General features: G+C 44.9%; 1 protein-coding gene and 1 long non-coding RNA gene across 2 annotated transcripts in view; one reads left to right on the top strand and one right to left on the bottom strand.

Annotated features, from left to right (window-relative positions):
• LOC132244668 (uncharacterized) overlaps positions 1 to 7748 on the top strand; it is a 36213-nt gene extending 28465 nt beyond the window's left edge. The window contains exon 2 of the long non-coding RNA XR_009456376.1: positions 5751 to 7748. This is a non-coding gene — a long non-coding RNA (uncharacterized LOC132244668). The remainder of the gene's footprint in view (positions 1 to 5750) is intronic.
• Positions 2633 to 23225, bottom strand: part of LOC102571382 (myosin-16) — a 41652-nt gene continuing 21059 nt past the window's right edge. The window contains exons 23-43 of the mRNA XM_014604303.3: positions 22397 to 22501; positions 21417 to 21503; positions 21091 to 21236; positions 20018 to 20108; positions 18023 to 18079; positions 16843 to 16929; positions 15938 to 16183; positions 15544 to 15661; positions 15239 to 15366; positions 14307 to 14503; positions 12958 to 13090; positions 11407 to 11623; positions 10668 to 10804; positions 10420 to 10523; positions 9456 to 9648; positions 8514 to 8717; positions 6779 to 6904; positions 5631 to 5801; positions 4687 to 4887; positions 4026 to 4249; positions 2633 to 3034 (exon numbers count right to left, since the gene is read on the bottom strand). Of these exons, the coding sequence (XP_014459789.1) occupies positions 4052 to 4249; positions 4687 to 4887; positions 5631 to 5801; positions 6779 to 6904; positions 8514 to 8717; positions 9456 to 9648; positions 10420 to 10523; positions 10668 to 10804; positions 11407 to 11623; positions 12958 to 13090; positions 14307 to 14503; positions 15239 to 15366; positions 15544 to 15661; positions 15938 to 16183; positions 16843 to 16929; positions 18023 to 18079; positions 20018 to 20108; positions 21091 to 21236; positions 21417 to 21503; positions 22397 to 22501 (2946 nt within the window). The 3' untranslated portion in view covers positions 2633 to 3034; positions 4026 to 4051. The remainder of the gene's footprint in view (positions 3035 to 4025; positions 4250 to 4686; positions 4888 to 5630; positions 5802 to 6778; positions 6905 to 8513; positions 8718 to 9455; positions 9649 to 10419; positions 10524 to 10667; positions 10805 to 11406; positions 11624 to 12957; positions 13091 to 14306; positions 14504 to 15238; positions 15367 to 15543; positions 15662 to 15937; positions 16184 to 16842; positions 16930 to 18022; positions 18080 to 20017; positions 20109 to 21090; positions 21237 to 21416; positions 21504 to 22396; positions 22502 to 23225) is intronic.

Genomic DNA, 23225 nt, shown 5'->3' with positions numbered 1-23225 from the left:
CCGACTGGCTAAGCAGCAGCTCTATGGAAAAAGACCTGGGGGTGACAGTGGACAATAAGTTGAATATGAGCCAGCAGTGTGCCCTTGTTGCCAAGAAGGCTAATGGCATACAAGGCTGCATTAGTAGAAGCGTTGTCAGCAGAGCAAAAGAAGTGATTTCCCCCCCCTTCTATTCATCACTAGCAAGGCCACATCTGGAGTCCTGTGTCCAATTTTGGGCCTCCCACTGCAGAGAGGATGTGGACACATTGGCAAGAAATCCAGTGGAAGGCAACAAAAATGGTGTGGGTCTGGGGCACGACTTATGAGGAAAGGCTGAAGGAACTGGGCTTATTTAGTCCGCAGAAGAGAAGACCGAGGAGGGATTTAATAGCAGCCTTCAGCTACCTGAAGGGTGTTTCCAAAGAGGCTGGACCTGGACGGTTCTCAGTGGGGGCAGATGACAGAGCAAGGAGCGATGGGCCCAAGTTGCAGCAAGGGAAATTTAGGATAGATTTTAGAAAAAAAATTCTCACTAGGAGGGTAGTAAACCACTGGAACAGCTCCCCAGGGAGGTGCTGGAATCTCTGTCCTTGAAGGTTTTTAAGACCTGGGTAGACAAAGCTTTGGCTGGGATGAGCTAGGTGGGGCTGGTCCTGCTTTGAGCAGGGGGTTGGACTAGATGTGACTTAAGTCCCTTCCAACCTGAATTTTCTGTGGTTCTATGATTCTAACAAAACTCCGTCTTTCAGGACCTTCTTCCCCTACCTATGCCAAAAGGAAGGGAAGGGGGTTGTGACCTCTGGATTTCTTCTCCAGTTCTTTGTGGGTGAAGCTGCCTCTTTTCATTTGAAAATCCATGATTTAAAGGGTTGTGGTTTTCAAAAGGTGAAGCACTTTTTGATACTGTTTCACTGATAAACACCATCACAGGTGAAGTCCAGTAACACAACCATACAAAAAGGGCTGAGCAGACTGTGCAGAAAATTAAGAGCCACTCTTTGAGATGTGCAATTGCTGCTGCTGTTACTGTCTGGTTATACAACCAGTTTAGTTGTGCAGATTAAAGATATGTAACTAGGTCACATCCCATTACATAATAGGGACGAAATTGCATTTAAATACAGTTTTAGGTTTACAAAATTATTTTCACTGGCAGGCAAGGGTGAAAGCAGCCAAACCAGAAACTCTGTGGGAGTTTAGAGTTTTAAAAGCTCAATAGATGAAGGCTTTGCCTCCAATGAAGATTTGCTGAAAATTGACTGCTGCTTCAGATATGTCACTAGTGCAAAATGGAAATCCTAGTCCAGGCAGGATGGCAGCATTCTTACCATTTTAACATGTCCAGATTTGCTGGGCTGGATTAGATGTTAGTCCTGACTTGTCACTGGCATTTTTACTATAATTGTGCTAACACTGCTGGAATTTCAATAATGCTAGGGCAACACTGTGAGATTTTCAGAAAAAAATGTGAGTGCAGCGGAAGTCTTACTTGAAGGTATTGAGAAATCCAGGTGGGTCTTTTTTTAAATGCAGGCAACTGCAGATTACGTGCAAGCACATGCAATTTTGTAACTGCAAGTACAAAACATGTTTGGATTCGTAAATGGTAATTATATACACGGATAGATATTTGTGGATAAAAATACCTGCCTGCTGGTGTTTTATCGCTTTAGGGACAGTGAAAGAATCACAACATTGGGCATTCTGTAAAAAAAAAAAAATGAGAATACTGCAACATTTAGATGTTTCCAAGATACGTCTGCTGATGACTTCCCTAGAAGGAGCCAGGTGGATTATCATAATTTATTGAAATCCATTTTAAGAATCAATATTGCAGCTGTCTCAATGATCAAGAGCATCCTTATTCGTCTCAAATAGTCACCCTGATTGTTAAAAAGTTGCCGTGTTTGCATTTCTTAACTAATAACTGTCAATTTAAGGCACTCTTCTGCTCCTGTAGTTCTGTAGCAAGCTGACGCTGGGGCCTGTCTAACAGCAGCTGTGCCTTATTCTAATTTCTGTTTATGTGCAGTATATGTGAAGGGGTCATAGCCTACAGTAGGAGACAAGGGCACATAATCCAAATGCTTTTCAGCTTGCTCAGAACTTTACGAAAGTGCTGTCTTCAGGTGTGCACTTTCTTTGCCCTAGCCCCTGTGCAGTCCAGAGCACAATGCCAGGGGTCTGTTGCTGTGTGTAAGATGAGGCCTGCACCAAAGGAAATGGGAGTTGGGATTCTCAACCCCTTCACTGAGCCAAGCCTTTAGTGAGCATCTTTGGAAGCAGATTTAAGGCATGATCCACTGGGTATAAAGTGTCAAATATTCAGCACTATAGCCTTGCTGTTTCTTGAACTTAGCAAGGTTGTGTGCATACCTAATAGCTATATGTATTTCTCCCAGCCATTGGGGATGCTGTGAGCTTGCTCAGTTGGGTGGTTGCTCTGCTTTCCCTGTCTGTCTGCTCTCACCTGGCAAGTGATAGGGAGGGGAGGTGTTGGAAAGAATGAGGGATGCTTCCCCCCGTAACCGTCCCCACAGCCTCTAGACTCCCACCGCTCCCACCCTGCACAGGTCTCACTGCCTTATAACCATCCAAAGCCCCCTGTTGTCATTCTACAAGCAAAAAAAAAAAATCCAGCAGCTTTTCTGAGTTTCTCTTTCATCCAGGAAGCTTTATTAAGACTATGCATTAAGACTATTAGTGTGAACAATTATTTACAAGAGACAGCCCAGGTCACACAGACACTTTACACCTTCCGTCCTTGACATGAAAATGCAAAGTCTGTGTTACAACAGACCCCTTTCCACTGACAGCAAACACGCCTATATGATTTCATGGTGCAGGACATGCAGGGGAAGTCACAGCTTCAAGCTCTCACGGGGTAACACAGAGGTAGGTCTCTCCCCAACAGAGCTGCATACATTCCTTGTTTCCATCCCTCTGTCTGTCTCTTCCCACGTGGGCTTCTCCTTGTTAGCTCTAGCCGGCTGTTTTCATCACTATAATAGCAGTCTTGCGATGGGCAGCTGTTGGGAAGCTGTGTGACACCCTGGAAAGAGACTGGAGTTAGATCAGGTGTGGGCAAAATGCGGCCCGGGGGCTGGATGTGGCTCACCAGGCCATTCTATCCAGCCCGCGGGACCCCTAAAAAAATTAGAAAATTAATATATATCTGCCCCTGGCTACCTATCCTGCGGCCCTCGATGGCTTGCCAAAACTCAGTAAGCGGCCCTCCGCCCGAAATAATTGTCCGCCCCTGAGTTAGATTATAGTAGCCGATGCTTTACTATGAAAAGTCTCCTTTTAAAGAGGAGAAAGAAGAAAGAATGCTACAATAGCCATGTCATTGCCCTTCAGCAGGTAACAAAGCTCTGACTGAGCCAATGGCTTCCCTTCATGGGACCAAATCTTGATTTATGTGTCACTAGTATGATTTTCTATGTGGCTGTATGTGACGGATGTGGAGGGGAGAGCAACACCACTTATTCTGGGTTATAGAGCAATGAAGGGCCCATTCCAGGGCTCTAGGATTAAGGTAGCATCTGCAGCTCCTTCAGTTCCCAGTTGGCTGCTTGGGAGAAAGGGAGTAGGACATTTTTTCTGTATAGCTTTGGATTCCTGCTTTCTCTGCCCTCATATCTTAGTGATATGCATAGGGCTGCATGGGGGGTGGCTGTTCCATCAAGCCAAACTAGAGTGCCTCTGACTGGGCCTTTCCTTAGCAAGGACCCTGGTGTGCTGGGTTACAGTCTGGAAGGAAGGATTTAGCCCTTAAGCAGCCTTCCTCTAGCAAGAATGGAGCAGGCCATTCTGATCATTTCTTCCCCTTGTACCAAATGCGAATATCTCCCCATTCTGATGATACCATTTCAGCACACCTCTTCCCGCACAAAAAGGGCCACGTGCAATGACCCAGTCACCAATCTCAGATAATTCACCAAGTCATTTAGTGTTAGCAACTCCACCTGTGTTTTCCCAATCCCTTGCGATCGCTCCTTTATGAAATCATAAACCCGAGGCAAGCAGATATTCAGTCCTACCTGCTGCAGGGTCGGAGCAGAGAGGTCTATTCCTCGGAAGCCGACTTGGAAGGCTTCGACACCTGGATGATCTCCACGGACGTGAACCCCTTGGTGGCGGAGACGCGGTGCCTTGTGCGCAGTTTATTTAGAGCCGTCTCGGCCATCCCAGCCCTTTCCTCTGCATCGTCCAGCTCGTGCACGGTCTTTCTGTACTTGGCCAAGCTCTGGTTAGCCTGCTCCTCCTGGGCACACGAGAACATTTGACTTTTGACAACAGCTCTTTGCGTTGGATAATGCTAGCACAGCTCTATCTAACTATATTCCTTCAATATAGGCAGTCAGCGGAAGAGCACAGTAAAATGTTGGATCTATAATATTTTTTACACACACATATGTTGGAGGTTATTTCTGAGGGCAGAGCTGAGGGGACAACATGCATTGATCTGAGTTTTTGCAAAGGGCAACCCCTATTTTCAGGGCAGTTTTATAGCTGTTGGTTCATTGGTGCCTGTATTGTCAACAGAAACATTATTAAAGCCGTGTGACTAGAGATGCCACAGCTTGTGACCGAATATATACTTGAGGCACTGTCTATTGTAAAGACGTGGCCTTCCACTTGTATGCATCGCATAGTATTGTGTGTCTGAGACCGGGGAGAGTTAAAGTCCGGGGTACGTACAGCCTCGTCGATTTGCCTCTTGTACGTCTTCAGTTTGTTCTGCAGCTTCTCCACCAGCTCCTGCATGCGCTGGTTGGTTTTGTGGTCCTCATCTGTTTGGAAGACCAGCTCCTTCAGACGGCGTTCATTTTTGCGCAGAATTTTCACCGTCTCCACGTGGCGCTTCTGTTCAGAGTCTAGCTCTGTTTCCAGTTCCTTAATCTGTAAAGGAGGAGGAAATCCGGGAGAACAAATGAGTCTTGATGGGCTGCAGAATGGTGGCTCTAGAGATCTTATGATCACAGGCAAAGTCTGACCCAGGAGCAGGAGATCCTCATACCTTATGCTTCAATTGCAATAGGTATGGGGGGGAAAAGAAAGAAAAGAATAAGACTATCACTGGGGCCAGTAGGGGCTTGTAGATTGTCCATCGATGGGAGACAATCAAAGGAGGGTTAATTGTGCTGTGTCTTACTGTCATGCCTGGGGGTAATTAGGATCCAGCCAGACACTGTGTTTGACATAATGAGGCAGAGCTGAACTTCTTTAACACAGCTATGGATCCTATCTACCATATTCCTTTAATATGATGTGCTTTTTAAAGCAAAATGTTTCTTCTAAGCTGGCCTGTGTCTTAATTTGAGTAAAAAAGAAAGTCAAAAGCTGTTATCTCCCCCATACCTCTTATCTGCACCGTAGATGAGTCTTTATTTGATTTTTTTTTTCTTAAATTGAGAGTCAGACAATTTGGGGGCATCTTGTATTCAGAGGAATATGAAGTCCAGAATATCTGTTTCTATCTCTAATTCGTGTTGCAGTATCAGGGATACAGGGAACCTTTAAGGAAAACACTCCTTTTCTTTCCAGCTATTTCTCTTGAACACTGATGCTAAGGTCAGGGGAAAGGGTTAGACAGCTGTGCTAGAAGAACTTTATTTCAGTGGACTTGTACATTTTTTTCTTACCCGTGTCTCAAGTTTCATGATAGTTCGTTTTCCTCCTTTCAGGGCCAACTGCTCAGCCTCTTCCATCTTGACTTGCAGGTCTTTTATCGTGATTTCATAGTTCTTTTTGATCTTTTCCAGGTGCATGCTGTGATCCTGCTCCTGACGCAGCTCTTCTGCCATACGGGAAGCCTAAGAGGACAGTAAGAAATTGGCTGTCAGCACAGACTATTCATACTAAGCCCTGGAAGTTAAGCTATAGAGCCCTGATGGCATATGAGAAAAAGTACAGATTCTGTACATCTGTTCTTTGTGGCACAGCGTGGCTTTCTAAAGGCCTGATCCAAAGAAATGGAATGGAAATAATCTGGTTTACTTTCTGGATCAGGCCTGAAGGCAGGTGTTTTTGTGCTTGCTGATTGTACTAGAAGAGTGTAAAGCGTTTCCCCAGTCTGTGATTAAGTCAGTCATTTCTGGCTTCAGTGACACTCCTTTTGCCTAGAGACATTCCAAACTTTATGCCTTCTATCCCCCCTGGAGAGAAGGTAAATCCGAACATACCATAGATTTCAGGTGAAGATATTGTAAGAATAAGCAGTAACTGAAGGCACAAGGGAGACAAACAAAGTTCAACCTCTTCAGGCAGAAATGCTGTGCATTAAATCTCCGGCTATTGATGTGCTAGTTGCCTGCTCAACACTCTTCTGTCCTCCTTGCTGATTATGAAGGGGGTTAACTGGGTAGAGGGAAGTGGCCCTGTATTTCCTCAGAAGCATGATAGATATTATGAAATGGGCTTCAGGATTCAGCATTTCAGTTGTACGTGCTGCCACTAGTGAAAAGCCGAACGTCTCGTGACTTGGGGAGGAAGGGAAAGGAAAGAAGGGTACAATGAAGGGGAAATGGAAGTATTCTTTAGGTGCTATCAGCGGTGCAAAAGATCTCTCTGTTAAGACTGGATTCCCTGTTTTATTTCCCAACTCAAATTAACGTGGCTGTATTGATGCACAAATGAGGTGATACGCACGCTGCTCTTGAGGGGTGCAAAACACTACGGAAGCGCTACGGTTTATGACAACGAACTGCAGAATTAAGCGGTGGGTGCGAGAATGTGAGACATATCCCGTCGGCTTCCTGGTTTCATCATTAAGGACAGGGGTGGAACTTACATCAGACATGGCCTTCTTCGCTCTCTCGTCCGCTGCCCGGTACTCGCTGATGATCTCCTCGTGTTCATTTGTGATGCGCAGGAGGTCAGACTCCAGTTTGCGCTTTATCACCAACAGGCTTTGGTTCTGGAAAGGGAAGAAAAGACTCAGGAACCCAGCAAACCCCAGCTCCTCTCCTAGGAGCCCTTGTACTTGGCCTTGAAGCAGATGATTTGCACTTTGATTTGCACAGAGAATTTGCTTTCTTTTCTATTAGGCAGTTATATGTTGTTAAAGGGAGTGCGCTTTATCCAGGGTTTAAAGTCACTGACCTTACCCCAGGTACATAGATGGCCTTCCAGGCTGAGTTATTTGTATATCAGAATGCTTTTGTCTACTAGTGTCTTGAGTTGTGGTTCAGCTTCATTGAATTTGTGTGCATAGATGAGTGTGTATTATTATTTCAAAACTAGGTTGCAGAAGAATCCACTGGCCAAAGTTGTGGCTGAGGATCCCTTCTGGTAGGCAGTCTACAGATATACAAAAGACATAGCCCCTGCCCCAGAGAGCTTCTAGCATATAGTTATTTGGGCTTCATGGGACATCTGAATCCCTTTAGTTGATTTAATTCTCACTGTCTGCTATCATTTACTTTAGGATTAGGTAATATCATGTTTGGGTATTTTTTATAAACAGCCCAAATACTAAGATCTCTACAGTTAAAAATATCCCTATGAAAAGAAACACGTTGTATAGATTTGCAGGTTCTTCATTCACACATCAGTGTCAGGTTTGTGTGTCAATGTGCCGCACAGGGCGATACATGTTCTGCGTGGTATTGGTTTGATAGGATAAGCAACCAGGAAAAGAAAACATAGCATGGAAACAGCAGCTTAGCTGCCAGAAATGTAGTCTTTCGTCATCCCTCAGTTACGAGTAAGTGTATGAGCTGTATTTTTATTATCTGAATAAAAATAGCATTATAACTCAATTTCGATGAACAATGTCCCATTACAATCTCAATACAGATATACTTCTCTTCTTGTTAGCCATCCTTTCTAGCCATTTATATTTTATACCTTCTCCCTCTTTGGGAATCCTTAATACGCTTAAGTCCGTCTTTTATGGAAAAGGCCTATCAAGTATAATGAAGAATGATAAACCATCTATAGAACTGTTAAGCCAGTCCACAAATGTTACAACAGGGATATCATTTCCCATTAGATTCTATAGGAGGATCCCACTTCTAGTCACATGGATCTCGCCCTCTATTAAAGCCCGTGAATGAAATGTGGCGACATGGAAGCGGTAACAAATCACCCATTGAATTGAATGGAACCAGCTCTTCACTCTGTAATTGTTAGGGTGGGATTTTCAGAAGTGCCCAGAATAGTCCTCACTGTGCTCGTGCTTTAGGTGCCAAACATGTTATCATGGTGTCTTGGTGGGACCAGAGCTGGGCCAAAGTACTGAGTGCTTTAGAAAATTCCTCCCTTGATTTGAAACCTGCGTAACTTGAGTCCCTCCTAAATTTGACAGGCCTTTTTCCATGAATCCTAATGTCTATTTATCCTTTATGGGCCAAGTCCTGCCATCTTTGCGGATGACTGCTGGCAAATTGCCAGATTTTTATTCCCGATTTCAGACTATTCTTTCACTGCCTAGTAGCTTTTTCTCAACCCCAGCCCTTCTTTGGATACCTTAGCATCAGAAGCAGCATGGGGGCCTGTGCAAACAGGTGGGCTTTTGCTTTTACCTGGACACTGAATTCATTGTGCCTCTCCGTGATCTCAATCAGCTCCTGCTCCAGGAGCTTGCGAGACCGCTCGCTGCCCTCCAGGCCAGACCGCACTTCTTCCAGCTCTGTCTGTAGCAGGCTGAGGCGGCGCTCCTGGAGGTTGTACTGTTCGCGAAGCTCCTCATGCTGGCGGGCATCCTCATCCATCTGAATCTGAAGATCCTGCAGGCAAAAGAAGGAGCAGTGTGAATAACAAGAGCTCGGAAGAAGCCTCGAGGCGTTGCAGGGCTTGTTAGGCAGCTCTGCTTTCTTTTAAAGAAAGGGATTCAAAATCAATGTGCCTGATGCTCATCTCACTTATGGTTGCTTTAGAGCAGCACAGATCCACTGACTTCAGCGGAGTTACTGATGTCAGCAGTATCCATTAATCCATCAACAATTTGGCCTGCAAATATATAAAAAAAACCCTTCTCTGTGTTACCCAAGTACCTTGGAGAGTCTCACAAGTCACATTCTCAGCTCCAATTACCCCAATTATGCACAAGTTGAGATTTTGGCATTTAAAACAAAAAAATTAAGAAAATGGAAATAAATGTAAAAGATTTATTTCTTTTCTGCCCTTCTCATGTTCTTTGCATTCTTTGCAATTCCCTGTACTTGAACAATGAAAATAGATGGGCAAGTTTCACTTTTCAGTCCCTTTCCAGGCTGTTTCACTCCCAGGGTCTCTCACACTGCACTGTTCGGGCTGAATGCACTGCAGGGGAAGGTCTGTTAAAAAATGTTTGCATTGTAGGGTGTTGTTTTAAATCAGGCCCTTTGATTACAAAACCTAAATTTAGAGGCAAATTTGACCTGACACTGTCTCCTTGCATCATCCCCTTCTTAGATGCATAGGTCACCAGATGGAGTTGGATACAGCTTTCCCTGCAGGGTTGTGCATCCACCTCTCCAATTTACCTTGATCTGCTGCTGCAGTTTTTTCAGGGTCTTGACAAGCTCACTGTTGTTCCTGTTGGCGTGATCCAGCTGGATTTCCATTTCATTCAGATCTGTCTCCATCTTTTTCTTGAGTCGGAGAGCTTCAGCACGCCCCTTAGCTTCTGTTTCCAGACTTGCCTGTAGGGACTCAATCGCACGCTGGTGATTTTTCCTGCAGAGACCAATGAAGCATAAGTCGCTACATTCTGGTACACTGAGTCGGATCCAGCCTTTGGCAGTAGGTGGATAATGTCAAGCAATTAGTCCCAAAATAGTAAAAAGGGAACATTCAGGGAACTGTTCAAAACTGGGCTCCTAGATCTTTTCTCCACACTGTTCTCAAAGGCCTCCATTAGAGGCCATTAAGCTAATAAGTAGAAGCTTGAATTGGACCAAAGCCTTTCCGCTTTGCCACTTAAGCACTGCAGATCAACATATAGGAAGTTTAAAGTGCCCTAAAGTTCATATGCATCCAATATGCAGTCTCCAACAGTGACCGCTGGCTAGCTGTTTCAGAGAAAGATGCAAAAACCATAGTATAGGTAACTGTGGAATAATCTGTCCCTTTTATTAGGCTTCATTCTGGAACCACCTAATTGCTAGAGAGTAGCTTAACTCTTGGTGGACAACTCCGCTGTTATGGAAAGCAGGAAACATATTAATCAGCCAGATATTGCTTTTACAAAGCACAACATCCGGCACTTTGCTTACCCCACAAAGGTAGAGCCAAGAATTTTATTTGACCCAGGGTCTCTTGAAATCACCTGTTTCTTTACAAAAGATAATCCAGTAATACATCAACTATGTCAGATCCCATCCAACAGATCAGCTGAGCAAACACAGACTTGGATGCAAGACTATTCATTCCCCTTCCGCCACGGCACTGTGTATTATGTCCAAAGCCCCCAAGTACGTATGGGTGAGCAAGTCAACAGTTTCATACCGCGTAGCTTCAAATTCTTCTTCCTTCTCATGGATCCTTCTGTCGATATCAGCTTTCACCTGCGCCAGTTCAAGCTGAATGCGGACCAGTTTGCTCTCTTCAACCTGTCAGCAGACGTACAAGAGGTATGAAAGAACGGCTCTTAAGAGGTAAAATATAAGCGAGTCATTCCCTGGAAAAAGGCCAGCAGGTGTGCTGGTTGCACACCGGGCCCCGACAGGCAGCTGTCACAACTATACAGTTGTTACCTCCAGGGAAGACTCTGCTTCTTCGAGTGCCACCTGCAGTTCATCCTTCTCAATCTCCAGCTTCTTCTTTATCTTCTGCAGCTCATGCACGCTCTTCCCTCCCTCGCCCAGCTGGTCAATCAGATCTTTGATCTCCTCTGAGGAAGGGAAATGGAGATTTTGCATGAAGGGCTAATTCCAGCACTGCAACCAGGTTAAGCAACCAGCTCAGAGTTACAGCGAGAGCTCAAGGCCAGAGCTGGGAACAAAATCCAAGTTTCATGTATCCTAGTTCAGTGCTTTAACCATTAGTCCAGCTTCCCTCGTCTTCTGCAGCCTTAGAGATAAGCCCCGCATGGATGCGCAGGAGTTACTGCTTCTACCTTTAATCCTGAGGCTACAAAAACAAGTTTCTGATGTGCTCTCCAATCTGTCTGCGCATTATCAGTAAAGCCTACAGAGCCCCCCCAGGTATCCTCTGGAGTGGTTCCCCTTGAAGCAATACACTTACTGCAGTTGCATTCTCAATTTGCTTTGGTTTTGTGCAGTGTGCTTGTGTGTGTGCTTGTGTGTGTAGACAGGATGGGTCAAGTTGTCCCCATGAGCAGAATCTGGACTATGCTTGTTACTAGGCATCGAAAATACATGAAAGCACTGCTGAAAAGGAGAAAATTGAGGACAAGCTGGAAAATATGATCCTGTAGGAATCCAGGGGCTATTGGGGATTCATGGCAGTTTTTCACACTGAACCGGTACTTACCCTGGAGAGTCTTGTTCTCTTTCTTAACAGACTCCAGGTGCTCTAGGGCTTCCTCGTAGGCTGTCTTGAGCTTGAAGTTTTCTGTCATGTAAATGCGGCACTCCTTCTGGGAATTATCGACCTCCACTTGCAGCTCCTCGCATTTCTGCTGCCACTCTGCCAGCATCTTATCAAAAGCCCTCTGCTTCTTGTCCAGGGCAGCACAAGCAGCATTGGCCTGGAGGGAGAAAGCCAAGTGCTCGCTGTACACAAGTTTTGCTTTCCGCATCATTTCTTTGCATGTTCTGCCAGCCAGCCACGGAGAAACTGGCAGCAGCTCTACAGACTGGCAGAGTTCCCCTTGGTCACTCTGAATGGATAATTACAGTTTTTACTAGGCTTTCTCTCCTTGCCATTAGGGATTTAACAAGATCACCAAGTTCCCTTTGGTGTGAAAGTCTCCTTTGCTTCTGTGCTTCCAAGGCGGTTGTGAAACCACTGTTTGCCACTCCAGATATTTCTTGCCCGGATATGCTGTTTGTCATTCCCTTCCTTGTCGCACCCTGTGGCTCTTTTAGAATTACTCTGAGTCTAATTGCAAACAAGACAGTATCTAAAACTATTTTAGATGGTGTTAAACTGTGTCATCAAAAAGGGAAATGGATAAAGGTGTATTTTTCTTTTTTGGAGCTTCACAACTTTGCCCGTAAATATTTCTCAGTCTCTTACAATCCTTATCTGAGCTCACATACCATGCTAATAAACACAGTACAAGAACCAATTCAGAAAATAATAGTGGCATTAAGGAGAGTGGTGCTGAAACGAACCCTCGCTCCACACAAATACAGTGTGGTGCAGTTGTCAGCTCTCAGGGCATGTTCTTTAGCCTCGGAAAGACACCCATTAACTTCAGCGGGCTTTAGAGCTACCCTTAGGCTTGATTTAACTAGCATTTTTATTCCAATTTCGTGTGACTGCACTATCATTGACACACCTCTGCAGCTGGTAGCAATTAGGGAGATACTAGTGTAGCAAAGCAGTGGCACCACTAATTGCTGTTTTTTCATTATCATGTTTTCTAGATACGGTAAAAAAAGAAAGGTAAAATGGTATGGTGGCTCAAACACCAGTGGGTAGTCTATAATAGCATTCCTACCACTGCTGTGAACAGCGGTAGTGCAAAAGTGGAAAATGGGACCGAAGATGTCATCGTAGGCATAGCTTTGCAGAAGAGAGGATCACCTTGTATTGCAACACAGAATAGCTGGCTCTCCATATGGACTCTTGATTTTGCTGCTACTGGAAGCTGGTTAATTCACCTGACTAAGAGGCACACACTGCATGTCCCTGTGGGATTTCTGCCACCATTTTCTGCATATATACATGATGGGATAAATCTAATTCCTTGCTGTTACTGGCATTGGGGTGTGCTATTGGGACCTTAAAAATAATGTGAATCAGGCCTGATCTAAAGCTCACTGAAGCCAATGGAGGGCTTTGAATCAGGACCTACAGCTTCCTGGGATGTATTGTTTAGACAGGATCTTGTGCTTGAATCATGGGATCCCTTACCTTCTCCAGGTCAAGAGTGAGGTCTTCCACTTCTATCTGAAGCCTCTGCTTGGTTTTCTCCATGCTGGCGACTCGTGCTTGAGCAGCTTCAGCTGTCTCCTCAGCCTCCTGGAGCCTCGCGGCCAGCTTTCTCCTGAGAGTGGAAAGGCAGGAATATTTTAAAGCATGAACTAAACAGAAAAGAGAAAGAGGATTCCCCTGCTGTTGCCTCCTCACGCACATTCAGAGGGATACCATCAAGGTCAATAGACCCAAAGAAGATTGACTGAAAACTTTACTATCCTCTCTTGCCAGGGCTTTGAGCACTGTTTAGTTTTCTGTGAACTTCAGTTAGCCACATGGCTTCTCAGTGGTTGTGCAGCATTTGTTGCAATCCATCAAATTTTACTGCAGAGGCCAACAGACTTTGCAAGCAAATACACGAATACAGGCAGCTCAGTGAAGTTACAGTAACAGGGCTGTTTCAGCCTGCACTGCGGCAGAAAGACACCTTCGTGGTAGGACTTGCCAGAGGTGTTCCTTCTGACTCAGAATGAAGTCAGCCGCTGGGGAAGCTGGAGAGGGGACCACAGCATCCTTTGACAAGGTGCCAGAGGGTGGCCGATGTGGAAGGTGGGTGCCCCAGCTCAGCCCTCTACCCTTGGCTGGTCTGTTGGCACAAGAGCAATCTTGGCCTTATCCTCAGGGATGTAACGGGTAGGAGCAAAGCAAGGAGAAACCGATCTATGCCCTCCCTGCTCTCCAGTCTATCCCTTCATACCTGGCCTATAACATCTAAAATGAAACAGAGCTATTAGATCTGAGTCAAGAACTATAACCCAGAGTGACACCTCCAAGATCTCTAACCCGTGCCACCACTGGGAGGGGGGAAGGATCCTTAGTAAATCTTTCTGGAGGGCTCACCACCAATGATGGCTCAGGTTTCTAACCTTTCCAGCTCTGATAATATCCCTTCTATCAATCCCTAAGGGCCACAGGCTGACCACTGTTCTCTAGTTTGGTAGCTCAGTACTCCACAAGTAATGTCACTGACTTGGACAGGACTGCGGGAGCTACAGGGTGTTTTTCAGTGTGTGAGGGGTTTCCTAATCTGTCTCTACCATGAATGGGTCAGCTGTGTTTGAGACCAGGTGTTTTAGTTCCCACCCTTCCTTGCATATTTATTGCAGACATCGTTCCATCTTTCCTCCTCCTGGCCAGAATGCTCTCGCTTTCTCTATCTTTTCAAGCTGAGCTCCAGTAGCTCACAGACATGAGCTCCAACTCCTTCAGCTACCAAACTAAATAATGACATTGGCTACTTCTGACAGTAGTTCCCCTCTGTAGCTCCACAAAAGTTGAAAGCTCACTTGGTTTCTTCTAGCTCTTCTGTTCTTTGAATGGCATCAGTCTCATATTTTGTCCTCCACGTTGTGACTTCAGTATTGAGCTTAGAGACCAGGCGCTGCAACTCAGATTTACTCTCTTGTTCTTCCTCCATCTGCTCTTTTATCAGGTCAAGGTCATGCTTGGTGTTGGCCAGGCTGACAACAGCAGTACTACGAGACTAGAAATACCAAAAGCATCACTGTTTATTTGTCCTTTTGACTAACGAATACCCTGGAGTTGCTCCCAGGGTTTTCAATTCTGAGCCAACTAGAAACACTTAAGGCCACAACCAAAATATGTTTCTGGTCATACAGTGAGTTTCTGCTCTCACTACAAAGGTGTAATTGCAATGACTAAATTGCACTCCTGCCGTTAAGGGCATGAATTTGGCCATTCATCATGATCAGTCTTCCCATCAGACTGATGCTTCATTTGAGTGATCAGGAAAGCCCATTCTATCTCGCTCTGAGATGGGAGACAACTCCCTGCCATGACTTAAGATCAATTCACGGTGGAATGATCCACTGGGTAAACTGAGCCAGCCTGAGAAACATGGAGAGTGTCTCCAGGCTAGCAGACATAGCCATAAATATACTTGATATACAGCTAAAGCTTTGTTCCAACTGTAGTTAATTTTAAGTCAATAGCAGCATGGTCCAGGGGATGAGGCATCAGCCTGGAAATCAGGAGACTTTATTTTCTCCTCATTCACATGAGCTGGGGAAGAGATTAATGGTTCTGAGCAATGAGATCTGTGGATAAAAAGTGCTAGTGATAATTGGCTTTTAGTACCCTATTATAGACCATTGTGAGCTGAGTCATCAACACAATCCAAGAGTCCCTATTTGAGGAAGCAGTGCACACAGGTGCCTGTAACCCCCTCCATGGCACTCTGCTTGACTGTCATTCATACCTTGGACTCTTCATCGAGTTGCCTCTTGAACTCCTCCACTTGAGAGGTGAGGGAACTCTTCACGCGGACAACCTGGGTAAACCTACTCTGAATTTCCTCGTGCTCCCGGCTCAGCTCGCTGTTTTCAGCTGCGGGATCAAGTGCAAAAACCAAGCATGAGATGAAATAACTCAGTCCAGATGAACCAAAAGAGAGATAAAGTGAGAAAGACTTGGCAGAGAGGCCAGCAGAGCTAGAGAAAAGATTGAAGAATGAGGAGGGGCAGAGGGTGGCACCGAGATGTCAAGACAGAGAAGGGGGTTCACCTTGGAGCCTGGTCCTGATGGCATTAATTTCAGCCTGGTTCTTCTCCATCTCTGACAGCCGGGCATTGGCCTCAGACAAGCTGTCTTCCAGTTTGCGGACATGGGCCTCAGAATTCAGCTGCAAGCCAACAGTGAGGTCAGTCAAGCAGAATAAGACTCAAGGCACCAACTCCTGCTCTACTTGCACATCCAATGTATGCACAGTTATAATGAAATAGCTTATATGGACAATGCAAGCAGTCCAAAAAGTGCAATCTGAAGATCCTCATGGAGTCAGGCCCTAAACAACTGTTTTGTCTCATGTTAAGTCAAAGCGCAGTGGGTCAGGTTCTGTCCGCACTTACACACGTGCAGCCCCACTGAGTTTCGGAGTGACCCGCTGTTCACACCTTACCTTGGATTTCTGGAGAGACTCCATGCTGGCACTGAGATCGTCGATCTCAGCCTTCATGACCTGCTTGTCTTTCTCCAGCTTGGACTTCACCCTCTGGAGGTTCTCTACATGCTCCCCCATCTCGGTCATGGCGTCGGAGTGCTTCTTCCGCAGCGTGGAGGCAGTCGCTTCACTCTGCAGGGCTGCCTCCTCCAGCTCCCGCCGCAGCTTCAGCAGCTCAGCTTCCCGCTTGCGGTTCTGTTCGATCTGAGAACGGAAAGTGTGCGAACCATCAGCTGGGAGCAGGGGAGGCCCAGATTCTCAGCACATATCTCAGGGGAGTTGCTTTCTTTGACGGGATGTTGGATGCCTTTCATTTTTGCTTCAGTTGCCTCATGCTGTTGGGTAGCAACCATCCCTAGGGTAGCTGCATGAATTTATCTGTGATTGCCCCCTCAAGACCGAGCTGACCACCTGCACGCTGACCACCTGAAGCTCTAATAGGAACATTTTCTGGACTTCAGGCCATATATTTTTCATTCTGGACCCCACAGGAAATGTGCTCAGGCCTTCTACGGGCTGGTGAACAGCTCCATCAGAAAATCTTTCACCTACCAAGTTTAGGGTGTTATATTGCTACCCATCACTGCAGTATTGGGCTGTCTTTCATCTAATATCAATAGCAAGAGTGAAGTTTATGGCTTATTGAACCATGGAGTCTCTGGCACTTCTTCTGGAAGTAGGTGGTGTTTTGGAGTGGGGCTGGGAGGCAGTTGGGATGGAAGAGGGTATAGAAATCTGGCTGCTTACTAGTTCAGGACTGATTCTGCAGTCTCCTCCTGGGTAGATTCCCAGTTCATTACCATGTTACTTTCTTTGAGAAAAGGGAACGAAGGGGTCAGATGCACTTCTTCCAATGGACTAACCTGGGCTGTAGTGGCACCTCCGGCCTCTTCCAGTCGATCAGAGAGATCCTCGAGGTCACGGGAGAGATCGCTGCGCTGTTTCTCCACCTAGGGAGAAGGTGGGAATGACATTGTCACTTGTTCCTTATTTCTCAGTGAATTTCTCCTAGTACAGTGGTTCCCAGACTTTTTGGACTAGCACATCACTTGTCAACCCTCAGAATATCTCATGGACAACTGCTTACTCTTATCATCCAACCATTCATTGGAAAGGAGAGAAAGGTTTGGGTAGTCTACAAGCCAGTTGCTGGTCACTTCCTGTGGCCTTGTGGTCATTTTGGAATCAGCCATCATGAGTGAGGCACAGATGGGGAACCAAGTATGTCTGAGCTCTCATCCCAGCTCCACCATTAATACCTTCTGCCTCCTGGACCAGATGGACCTAGCCAAGGAGGCAGAAGGCAGAAGTGGTGGACTTCAGTCTCACCATCTGTATAATTGTGCTAATAATACTCACCTACCTCATTGCATGGTTGAGAATTAATTAGTTAGCACTGGCAAAGAGAATCAAAACTGGAAATGTCTGGTATTACTGATGCTACCAATGCATATTAGTCATAGAAAGCACTTCAGGTTATAGTTATACATTCATATACGTCATAGTTATACGTTCTTTCTGAGCATGAATGATCCATCGTTACCAAGGCTGATCATACATTTCTCAATCACTCCCATACAATTTGTGTGAGATTTATTATATAGGAGGCATACATAGTTATGTCTGTGCAAAGAGACAGAGGGATAGCTTCGGGGCTGAAGCACAGGACAGAAAATAACCAGTTCTGCCAACTTCCCCCAAATTGCCCCTCTCCTGACCCACAAGGCCTCTGCCAGCAATGGGAGGGTACTTCACTCTGCAAGTCCCCTTCATGTACTAGCTTTTCTCCAGACTTCTAGTTAGAGGACTGGCTTATGGCATTTGGAGTGATGGATCTTCATGCCATAGGCTACTGGTGACTGGACAGAAATTGCTAATTCAAGATAGATCTTTTTGGCATTGCTGATTTCAGTCCTTTATGGGGAAGGTTTATTTATTTTATTACCTTACCAAGCCTTTTATAAGTAATGTACAGTCTTTTATGAGATCCCTGTGGTGTTTTCAGTTTGCTGAGTTTTTTTCCCTTTGGAAGGATAATTTTACCTTAGCTCTCAAGGCACGCTCAGCTTCCAGCTCTTCCTCCAGCTCTTCAATACGGGCCTGTAGGATACACATTGGCATGTCAAATTATAGTAAAGGCAAAATAAACGGCACAGCATTTATATCTGAGTATAAAGGACTGTGGCAATCACAAGGAAACTATGCAAGTACGTATGCAAGTTCTAACTTCTTCGCTGTGTAGTCAGAACACCTCCAGCCTATCCACTTCTCTGGCCGGATTTCCTAGGCTGCTGAATTTGGCCCTAAATAAACCAAAAAAGATCCAGAATAGGTCTTCCAACTAACAAACATCATTTTCACTGGGACTTTCTTATCAATTAGTTTTACATCTTATATGATGTCACGTATAGGTATTTGATCCTTGGCAAGATCACAGAATCATAGAAAATTGGGGTTGGAAGGGAGCGGAAGAGGTCACATCTAGTCCAACCCCCTGCTCAAAGCAGGACTAGCCCCAACTACATCATCCCAGCCATAGCTTCATTCAGCCAGGCCTTAAAAACCTCCAAGGATGAAGATGCCACCACCTCTCTGGGTAACCTGTTCCTGTGCTTCACCACCCTCCTAGCAAGAAACTTTTTCCTAGTATGCAGCCTACATTTCCCTTGCTGCAACTTGAGCCCATTGCTCCTTGTTCTGTCATCTGCCACCGCTGAGAACAGTCCAGCTCCAGCCTCTTTCGAATCCCCCTTCAGGGAATTAAAGGCTGCTATTAAATGCCCCCTCGGTCTTCTCTTCTGCAGACAAAGACGCATATTTTCATCCTGTTCCTGTGTGGGGGAGATGGTGGGTAACCCACTGGACGCCTTGCAGCCTCAAAGGCTGGTTGGTAGAAAAATGGGGCTGGATTTCTTATGGAAAATACCGCCTTTTTGGTGAAACACCAGAAACAGGATTATTTTGGATGAAAACAAAAAACGTTTCTCTTCCAAAGGGCACCACAAGTTCTCCTTGGGCGGGGGGGTTTACGCCAAGTGCTTTCTTTCTTTCCTGTGGGCCAAGCATTTCTTGTTGGGCCACATCGCCACTCCTAGTGAGAGGAGTCAGTGCTGTACAGCAGTCCCTAGCCTAGTTTTGATTTTCAACTCGCTGCCAGCCATACTCACTGGCTAGATACCAGCAGAGCAGAAAGCGCCTGCAGTTGATCAGCTTCCTTCTTGCTGCACCAGTGTGACAGGACATCTGCGATGAATTTTAAGTTAAAGCAGAGACTGCAGTTATACAATCACAGCAGGAAGTGAGGTCTGGGAAAAGGAGTGGGAACCGAAGACTGAAGGTGGGGATAAACCATTGATTTATTGTGAATTACAGGGCAAGTGATTCCACAGCCGAGATCTTCGCTCAGACCAGTTAAGGGAAAAAAAATCTCCCTTAAAGGAAGGCAATGTATCGGAGCTGAGCTCTACAGAATGATGTATTGATCTGGGAAGAAAGAGGCCGCTTCACAGTTGCGTGACATATATGAGGGCTTAAAGAATCATAGGGCCCTGTCTCTGTTTTGAGCAGAAAGATCAAACAGCATGGAATTGCTGTTTTCCATGAAGCATATTTTCTAAGGACTTTGTCTTATAAATCATGACAAGAAAAAGCAGCTGACATTTGTCCTCATTCCTGGGGAAGTGGGGACTAGATCCCACCCTACCTAGAAATGGGGACTAGTTCCCACCCTACCCAGAATGCTGGCGTGACTGTATTGACCTATGCAGAGTTACTCCCGATTCACAGTCGGGTAATGCTATATAGAAAATCTAATCCCAGAGTCACAAATGTTTGGCATGACTGGCTTCATTTTGAGCAGTTTTTCAGTGATGTCCTTTGTCTCTGATTAATGATGAGGGTCTCCGTAGGCTGATCCAGCTCCTTTTGAGGAGCGTGGATTAACTTGTTATGTGAATTTGGTCATTTCTATGGCCTCGGCACAAGAAATAGAGTACAAAAAGAGGCTGTTAGGGTGAACATAATCCAAGTGCTCTGTACCTGGTGCTCTTTCAGTTTCCTCTGCAGCGTGGAATTCAGGGATTGTTCATCCTCCATCTTTGAGTTGACAGAATTGATTTCCATGTCTCTCCTGCAAGAAGAGTCGCAAGAGGCTTTCAGGGATTTCATCTTGGCAGAAGGAGCATCACAGGGTAGTTGGGACTTTTTACAAGGATTTTACAACCCAGTATTTAAATGCAAAAGAGGTTTTTAAGGAATCCTTCTTTCTGCCTTGTCTGGTAGCAGAAAGGAGGGTTAAGAAGGCAATGCATAACTAACAGCCTCATTAGCATAATATGCATTGGTATCTAAGCCTATTTTTACTCAGTCACACCTATTTCTGGCCCCTTTTTGCAATTCACTCCCAAAAGTGAAAGCAGAATGTGCCAAGAAGGGCTTGAAGCTTTACATAGTGTGGAGGACTAACCCTACTATTTGACTGTACTTGTGTCCACACATAGCCTTCACTCATACTTGCACTGAAGCAGCCTTATATTTCCTGCTGATCATTGTGCAAAGATCAGCCTTATTAAGGCTTGCACCTACTTATTAGCAGCTGTATTCATTTACTTAGTTATTTCGCCATTTAATGAACAAAATTGGTGGTTTGGATAATACATAGCTGTTAATTTGTACCCTTAAGTTAATTTTTAAGTGGAGGTATGTCAAAGAAATGCTGGCAGACCCATCACTGGGGTAGTCAATGGCAACACTATAACAACGAGCTATTTATCAATGATACTTAGCATTTCTGTAATGTTTTTTGTTCAAGGATCACAAAAGTCTTATAGAAATAAGAATCATTTAAACTTCACAACATCATGGTGATTATACTGATTTCATCAGCTGGTAAAATGATGCTTAGTCCCTTAATCTAACCCTTGTATAACATTTCTGCTTGGCATTAGGTTAATAATGGAAGATGCCATGTTATAAATGCAAACTTTACCAGTCATTTTTTAATGAAGTGGGTTTTTTGGATGCATTTAAGACCATCAGATCTCTGGTGCTGCACAGTTTGAACTCCACTGTATCCTCGCAGTCAATGAGATTCTGGTTCAATTGACACTTACTTCTTAATGACCTCCTCCAAATCCAGCTTGGCTCGCTCCATCTCATTGAGGTTCTCAATGGTCACTTTGAGGTCACCCTCTGCCTTTCGACGGGCTTTCTCCACTTCCCCACGGATCTTCTTCTCCTGCTCCCAGTTGTCCTCCACCTGAACAGAAAAAAAAAAGACGAGTGGGATCAAGGTCAAAGATTGTTTTGACAAACTGGGTCGGTAGAGCCAGGTCCAGGTGAGGTTTACCAGCGGCGTTCAGTGTGTTGTAACCAAACCTGCGCATGTTGTTAGATGAAATGTTGTAGTAATGAAAGTCCCGTATCAAGCATTCCTCACCTCATGGATCTGAGTGGTAAGTTTGCTGTTGGTTTTGGTCAGATGATTCACCTTGTCCTCCTCAGCTTGCAAGTCATCTAGAGTTTTCTAGGAAGAGAGACAAAGAGGAGAATGTCATCAGTGGACGGCAATGTATGGAAAAGTAGCAGCCAAGAAAAGCATGGTCTCTACGCCAACTCTCAGTGAGGGCTCATCGGGTTAAAAGGTTTGTAAGTGATTCATGGAATTTCCTAGGGTTTTAAAATTAAATTTGATAGATATTAATAATCATAAGCAAAGTCCTACAGCCCTTCTTGCTCAGGGCCTATTTGGGCAAAACATCCCCAGACTTGGATAAGTCTTCAATATGATCTGCAGAATTTATTCCAATGGCACTATTTTCTATTACAGAAGAACTCATTTTTTTGAGTTTGAAAAACTCAATTCATGTTTTTCTTGACCAGTCCATACACCATCACTTGTACAGAAAACATGGCAGTCTTCACATAGCAAGTGAGGACTGTAACGGGGTTTTCATTGCTAGGACTTCAATACTTCTAGTAAATATACTTCAGAACACTTGCCAGTTCAGTGCTATTGCTAATATTATGTGTAATTATTACAACTTATTATTTGCTAAGCATGACACTGGCAGCTGGCTTGGTACTGTACATAAGGAAAACATTCTGCTTGCCCAAAGGCCCTAGCAATGGACATGCCCAAATAGCATAAGATGCACTTCGCAGTCATTCACACAAAATTTAGCAATTTGCATTAGATTTCTCAGCCACTGACGTGAACTGGCAGGATTTTACCGTTCTGCAATGGGTAACTCCTAGGGAAACAGAAATTCCCAGAAGAGCTGAGACCTAGGATCCCATCCCATTTGTACTGTGATTATCATGTTCTGGTGAAAGTATTCATCATTTCTTCTGTTTACCAGAGTATAAACTGCATGATGAGCTTGGAGTAAAACAAACACAATGCAGCAGATATTTTACCTGGTGAAGTTCCTCCAAAGCCCTCTTTTCCTTCTGAAGTTTAGCAATCGTGTCATCCCGGACAGCGAGATCTGAACTCAGAGTTCGCACTCTGTGGTCCAGCGCCTGGAGACAGGGAAGTTAATACAGCACAGGTCAGAACCAGCCAAGTAAGCCTCAAGCAGCATCAAGGAGAAGTGTCACGACTCACCTGAAGGTCTTTAACTCAGGGAAGGCCAGAATCTGGACCCCTGTTAATAATTTCTCCCCCATTCTAGACATCAAACAGGAGGAAGCTACAAATATTTGCTGACACAACTCCTGTTCTCTAGATTTTAAACTTCTCTGCATATTCCAGATAAGAAATGTTTTCGGGGAAGCGGAAGGAGAGGGGAGAAGGAAGCTACAGGAAACTTACTGAGGCATATTTTATAAGCCAAGCCACAAGAATTCTGCGGTGAGCAATAAATATAGAACGTGGAGGAGATCTGAAAATCTCTAGATCGGTGGTTTTCAACCTTTTTTCTTTCATTTGCAGACCCCTACAACATTTCAAATGGAGGTGTGGACCCCTTTGAATTGTAAGTGTGTGTATTCACATACTTTTGATTGATCAAAGTCATTTTTCACGGACCACTTAAGCACAGCCTGCAGACCCACATGGGTCTGTAGACCACAGGTTGAAAACCAGTGCTCTAGATGGATTCCTGCAAGTTACAGACAAATTATTCCTTCAAGTAAGGGGCAGTAAGGAGTGGGGTACAGCTTCAGATCCTTCCCTTTCCACGACAAGGAATGACGGGTGTTTGGAGGATATTCAAGAAAGAACATCAGACAGGGATTAGCTGAG

This window comes from Alligator mississippiensis, chromosome 13 (assembly GCF_030867095.1).
Source record: "Alligator mississippiensis isolate rAllMis1 chromosome 13, rAllMis1, whole genome shotgun sequence".
NCBI classification, from domain to species: Eukaryota; Metazoa; Chordata; order Crocodylia; family Alligatoridae; genus Alligator; species Alligator mississippiensis.
Note: the sequence above shows the minus strand (reverse complement) of the source record. Positions and strands in the feature narration are given on the sequence as shown.